The sequence below is a fragment of the Aphidius gifuensis genome, linkage group LG3 (genome assembly GCF_014905175.1).
Source record: "Aphidius gifuensis isolate YNYX2018 linkage group LG3, ASM1490517v1, whole genome shotgun sequence".
Classification (NCBI taxonomy): domain Eukaryota; kingdom Metazoa; phylum Arthropoda; class Insecta; order Hymenoptera; family Braconidae; genus Aphidius; species Aphidius gifuensis.
Genome location: NC_057790.1, coordinates 12,881,551 through 12,887,550, shown reverse-complemented (window position 1 = coordinate 12,887,550; position 6,000 = coordinate 12,881,551). Strand labels below are relative to the sequence as shown.

Genomic DNA, 6,000 nt, shown 5'->3' with positions numbered 1-6,000 from the left:
GGCAACCAACGGACCGTGGGGTAATTTCGGGAGCAATGGCCGCCGACGGCCATTTCGGTAGCGACTAGTTCAGTAAGGAAATGGTAGAGGGGCGCGGTCCACCATATTAGTTCCAAAACGTCACTCTGGCACCATTACTAAAATGTATATTGTTTTTAGTATTGGCCGGGAGCGTAATAACCTCACCCCGCGGCGGCGGTTATTACCGTGATCATTAACTTTGGTTTAACTCACTCGCACAACCTAAGTCAATACGAGAACGAGGATATTCGTACCTCACAGGCTTTACCAAATATCCTCCTATTGTCTACTCACTCTAGTGCACCAAGTAGTCGAACATAAAGTCCATCCGCAGCCACGCTGGTCTTACGCCGGACCACTCTATGCATCTGACTACTCGATTATAGGTTACCCTGACAGTAAGTAACCACACTAGAGCGAGAGAGCGAGTGATATACAACGTCCTACCTATACAGCGTAGCGACATCGTAAATCACCCCCGAGAGCATGCACCACGCATCGGGAGCTTGGTTGGACTCATCAGTGACATCAACTAGTTCCAACCTAGGACCCAGTCGACGTCATCGTCTAAGTCGGCTAACTCCACCAAGGAGTCATGCCAGCTTCACCAATGATGTCAACTAGCTCCTCCATAGGAGCATGTCGACATCACCAAGTCACCAGCCAACTCCACCAAGGAGTCAGCTAGCTTCATCGGAAGCCAACCACGGACTGTCACCAGTCCCGGTGCCATCAGCCAGCTCCGAGAGCCGGCCGACGACTGGCAGTGAGATGCCAGCGATCACCAGTTTTATGGACTCTCTATCCCCACTCCCGTTTGACCCACTCCATACGACCATCTGTGCGCACACCTCGATGCGACTCTCCGGTGGGAGTGTCGAAGTAGGGGATACGAATCTGTCGTAGCCAGGGTAGGAATCCGGATTATCCACTCGTGGTGGATGTCTACCAAGTCAACACTGACATTCAGGCGAAAATGGATGTCACTACCGAGGCCACTCACAAACCGGTGGTATTAATTAGCGTCTTAGTCGATGAAACCCCTCAGACCAGACCTCTTATTATTTTCGGGAGCGCGAGATCTGCCAAATCTCGTTACAATATATATATATATTATTTATAATTATTATTTCTTTATTATTTATTTATTGTTATTATTATTTTTATATGTACGTATGTATATATATGAATAATAATATTATTTTTTATTTTAAATATTATTTTTTTAAATATTATTTTGTGATGTGTGCGTGCGCATAAGTGCAAGCAGACTGCAAGCAAAAGTGTCAGCAGAAGTGTGAATGGAGAATGTGTGTGAGCCAAACAAGTGTTAGTGTAGGGCGGGTCTTGTTTTGTTAGTGTAAAATGTTTATAGCGCTGCAGCGGCAGCAAAATTCCCAGCAAAAGTTCGAATGGAGAATGCGTGTGAGTCAAATAAGTGTTAGTGTAGGGCGGCCATGTTTTGTAGTGCCTTAGCACTACACTTATGTCTATAGCGCTCACTCTCTTGAATTAAAAATGCGTACTTGGTTATTTAACAATAACAATTGTTATAATTAAAAAAAAAATTATTTCAAGTGTTTTTATAATAGATAATAATATTCTCTACCGCATCCATTGGACGATCGCTATTTTTTTTCAAATAATTACAAAGTTATAATGATATTTTTAACGTAGCGCTCTTGGATTTGAAATATGTACTTGGTTATTTAACAATGACAATTGTTATAATTAAAAAAAAAAATTATTTCAAGTGTTTTTATAATAGATAATAATATTCTCTACCACATCCATTGGACGATCACTATTTTTTTTCAAATAAATAAAAAGTTATATTAATATTTCAAGCGTAGGGTCTAGCGTTCGAGTCAGCCCAGGTGTAATTTTTTTTTATTTTATTTTTAATTTTTTTTTTATATTATTACATTTATTATTTTATTATTTAATTTTTAAATAACATTTCAATTATGACTCATTTGTATGCAGCTGGGGAATATAGGAAAATAATTAAGACATAGGTTATTGACATTTATTTTTATTTGAACATGTGTTTTCTTTTAATATTCATTTCCGTTCGACATACTTTTCTTACAATATTTAACCAGTTTCGTCAACACTACAATTTTTATTTGAAGACATTTTATTTAAAAAATATTTTTTTATTCGTCTAGCATGTACAAGTGCACACTCATGATATGGTAAATTATTATAAATTATACATTTAGATTTAGATGTTTCTGTTGCTACAAATATAGTCCATTCATTCATATTTTCAGCGTTTATAATATCTCGACCAAGAAGATTCTGTAAATACATTACAGATGTAATAATTAATTTACTTTGTTTTGCAATTCAACGTAAAATATCAAGTACTCTTCCTATGTCGCTCTCTCCATCAAACCAATGTAGTCCATGTATTTCTTTGAGTCGTCGTTGATTTTCAACTTTGACAGTCATAGGTAGTTCTGAATATTCACAGGGCGGAGTGAGAATCCAATGATTTACAACGTTGCCAATTACACTAGCAACAGCAATTTCTTTTGGTATATAAGTATAGTCTTTATTAATGTATCCATTCGTCGTAATAATCCAATCGTACATGATGTAGTATTACTAATTACCAACGGTTTGTAAAAGCTTTTTCGATGTCAATGTATAAACGATCAAAATTATATAATATTACTTCAAATAAAAATAATTTATATGACAAAAGTTTACTTGTTTTTAATGTACTTTCAATATCGTCAGAAATTTTGTAGAAATTTTTTAATAACATTTGTTTTAAAAAATCAGATGTTGGAAAATCAAGATTATCTTTTCCTATAGTCTTATGCATATACAATATTGTTGCATGATTGTAAATGTCGACAGGAATATTTTCCAGACTCTCTATGCAGCAATCAACCCACGGTAATTTATTCACAATTTCATTCATCGACACTTCATGTAAAGTCAAATTTACCAAAGATAATTTGAGAGCTATCCCCACTATACTGGAGAAAGGAGAGGGAGAACCAACACAATCAAACTTTTCTTATTCGGCCAGCTTCGGAAAAAACAAAATGACATCTGGTTCATTCCAAGTTCCAGATATAATTATATAAAACTATAAATGTGAATCCTCATGTCGGGTATAGAACGATACAAAGTAAAAAAAAAAATAATAATAATAATAAATAATATTTGAAGTTATCTTGTGACATTTGAATTTTGATGTGGGATGACAGCTGACATCATTGCCTGGACTTGGGTATCCTGGTGATTATGTTCATCATCAAAATATGTGTTGTGTATAATTTTTATAATATAAAATAATATTTAAAGTTATCTCGTGACATTTAATGACAGCTGACAGCATTTCCTGGATCTGGGTACCTGGTGTTCATGGTTCTCATCAAAATGTATGTTGTGTATGAATTAAATAATATAAAATAATATTTAAAGTTATCTTGTGACATTTGATGGCAGCTGACATCATTTCCTAGACCTGGGTACCTGGTGTTTATGTTTATCATCAAAATATGTGTTGTGTATAATTTTTATAATATAAAAAAAAATGTTTCAGGTTATCTTGTGACTTTTGATGGCAGCTGACAGCATTTCCTGGACCTGGGTATACTGGTGTTTATGTTCATCATCAAAATATGGGTGTGTATTATTTTTATAATATAAAATAATATTTAAAGTTATCTTGAGACATTTAATGACAGCTGGGAGCATTGCCTAGACCTGGGTACCTGGTGTTCTTGGTTCTCATCAAAATATGTGTTGTGTATAATTTTTATAATATAAAAAAAAATGTTTCAGGTTATCTTGTGACACTTGATGGCAGCTGAAAGCATTTCCTGGACCTGGGTATACTGGTGTTTATGTTCATCATCAAAATATAGGTGTGTATTATTTTTATATTATAAAATAATATTTAAAGTTATCTTGAGACATTTAATGACACTTGGCAGCATTGCCTAGACCTGGATACCTGGTGTTTATGTTTATCATCAAAATATGTGTTGTGTATAATTTTTATAATATAAAAAAAAAATGTTTCAGGTTATCTTGTGACTTTTGATGGCAGCTGACAGCATTTCCTGGACCTGGGTATACTGGTGTTTATGTTCATCATCAAAATATAGGTGTGTATTATTTTTATATTATAAAATAATATTTAAAGTTATCTTGAGACATTTAATGACAGCTGGCAGCATTGCCTAGACCTGGGTACCTGGTGTTTATGTTTATCATCAAAATATGTGTTGTGTATAATTTTTATAATATAAAAAAAAATGTTTCAGGTTATCTTGTGACTTTTAATGGCAGCTGACAGCATTTCCTGGACCTGGGTATACTGGTGTTTATGTTCATCATCAAAATATGGGTGTGTATTATTTTTATAATATAAAATAATATTTAAAGTTATCTTGTGACATTTAATGACAGCTGGCAGCATTGCCTAGACCTGGGTACCTGGTGTTTATGTTTATCATCAAAATATGTGTTGTGTATAATTTTTATAATATAAAATAATATTTAAAGTTATTTTGTGACATTTAATGACAGCTGGCAGCATTGCCTAGACCTGGGTACCTGGTGTTTATGTTTATCATCAAAATATGTGTTGTGTATAATTTTTATAATATAAAAAAAAAATGTTTCAGGTTATCTTGTGACTTTTGATGGCAGCTGACAGCATTTCCTGGACCTGGGTATCCTGGTGTTTATGGTTCTCATCAAAATATGGGTGTGTATTATTTTTATAATATAAAATAATATTTAAAGTTATCTCGTGACATTCAATGACAGCTGACAGCATTTCCTGGACCTGGGTACCTGGTGTTCATGGTTCTCATCAAAATGTATAATATAAAAAAATATGTTTCAGGTTATGCAATTGATGTTGCTGGTAGTGATGGTACATTGTCAGATGTTCTAACTGGTCTTATGAGAAAATACAATGGAAATTCAGCATATTCAAAACAATTTCCAATTGGAATTTTACCACTTGGTGAAACAAATAGAACAGCAAATCATTTATTTAATAAAAAATATGATAATTTATTACTAGTTCATCAATTAGCTGATGCAACAATTGCTACAATGAAAGGATCAACTAAATATATTGATGTTGTTGAGCTTGAATCACTTGAGGTTAATTTATTAATTATTTTTACAATTTTAATAATCAATTTAACAATTAATCAGTGTTTTAATAGTATTTTAAATTTTATTCGAGCAGAATCCAGATCCAGAAAATCCAATAAAACCTATATATGCAGTTGGACAAATTGAATGGGGTGCTTGGGGAGATGCAAATGCTCAAAAAGATAAATACTGGTATTTAAGATCACTTCGAAGGTATAATAATCATAAAATTAATTTGATAATTGCATTTTACATAGTTGTTTTGTTTTTTTTATAGATATGCATCATTTGTATTTTGTAGATTGAAAAATAATTTAAATTGGCGTATTGATGGTACACTTAAATATACTGATCCATGTAGTGGATGTTCTCGTTGTTATCAAGATAATAGAAATCTACAAAATATAACATCTTCTGTAAAAGAAGGCTGGAGACGAATAAAAGGTGAATAATTGACGTATACTTTTTGTTACTTTTTGTTGTCCAATTAAACATGTATATTTCTAAATACATTGGAATTGGAGTTTTTTTCCAAATCGAAAAACTTGTTGACGATTCACTCAATATTAATTCCTTTAAAAAAAATTATAAATTATTAAGGATTGTATTTAATAAATATCAACAAATTTAACTTACATGTTTGACAATTTTTTTGTATATTGAATCCCACATAAATACACCTGTAAGACCAATGGCAATGGCAATAACACCAATTCCAGAAATAATTCCTACCTAATAAATCAATCGTTGATTAAACTAGTTATGTACAATTAAAATTTAAAAATTAAAATACAATTATATCATATTAAACATCATCATGTACATAATAATACAGGTAAA

The 6,000-nt window shown here is 32.7% G+C and overlaps 1 protein-coding gene and 1 long non-coding RNA gene across 5 annotated transcripts; both read left to right on the top strand.

Annotated features, from left to right (window-relative positions):
- Positions 1 to 3,442: 3,442 nt before the first annotated feature.
- Positions 3,443 to 4,156, top strand: LOC122851979. Of its 2 annotated transcripts, XR_006373781.1 has the most exons (4): positions 3,443 to 3,512; positions 3,587 to 3,669; positions 3,829 to 3,911; positions 4,072 to 4,156. It is a non-coding gene; the product is annotated as an uncharacterized LOC122851979 (long non-coding RNA). The 2 variants fall into 2 exon arrangements; XR_006373780.1 differs by lacking the exon at positions 3,829 to 3,911.
- Positions 4,157 to 4,727: 571 nt separating this feature from the next.
- Positions 4,728 to 5,717, top strand: LOC122851978 (acylglycerol kinase, mitochondrial-like). 3 transcript variants are annotated; one of them, XM_044151520.1, is made up of 4 exons: positions 4,728 to 4,759; positions 4,901 to 5,166; positions 5,255 to 5,373; positions 5,438 to 5,717. In XM_044151520.1, exons 1-4 carry the CDS (start codon positions 4,756 to 4,758, stop codon positions 5,610 to 5,612), a joined length of 564 nt encoding a protein of 187 aa, XP_044007455.1. In that variant the 5' UTR covers positions 4,728 to 4,755; the 3' UTR covers positions 5,613 to 5,717. The 3 variants fall into 3 exon arrangements, with proteins under 3 accessions (XP_044007455.1, XP_044007454.1, XP_044007453.1); XM_044151519.1 differs by lacking the exon at positions 4,728 to 4,759 and having other exon boundaries at positions 4,811 to 5,166; positions 5,462 to 5,717; XM_044151518.1 differs by lacking the exon at positions 4,728 to 4,759 and having other exon boundaries at positions 4,811 to 5,166.
- Positions 5,718 to 6,000: the final 283 nt, after the last annotated feature.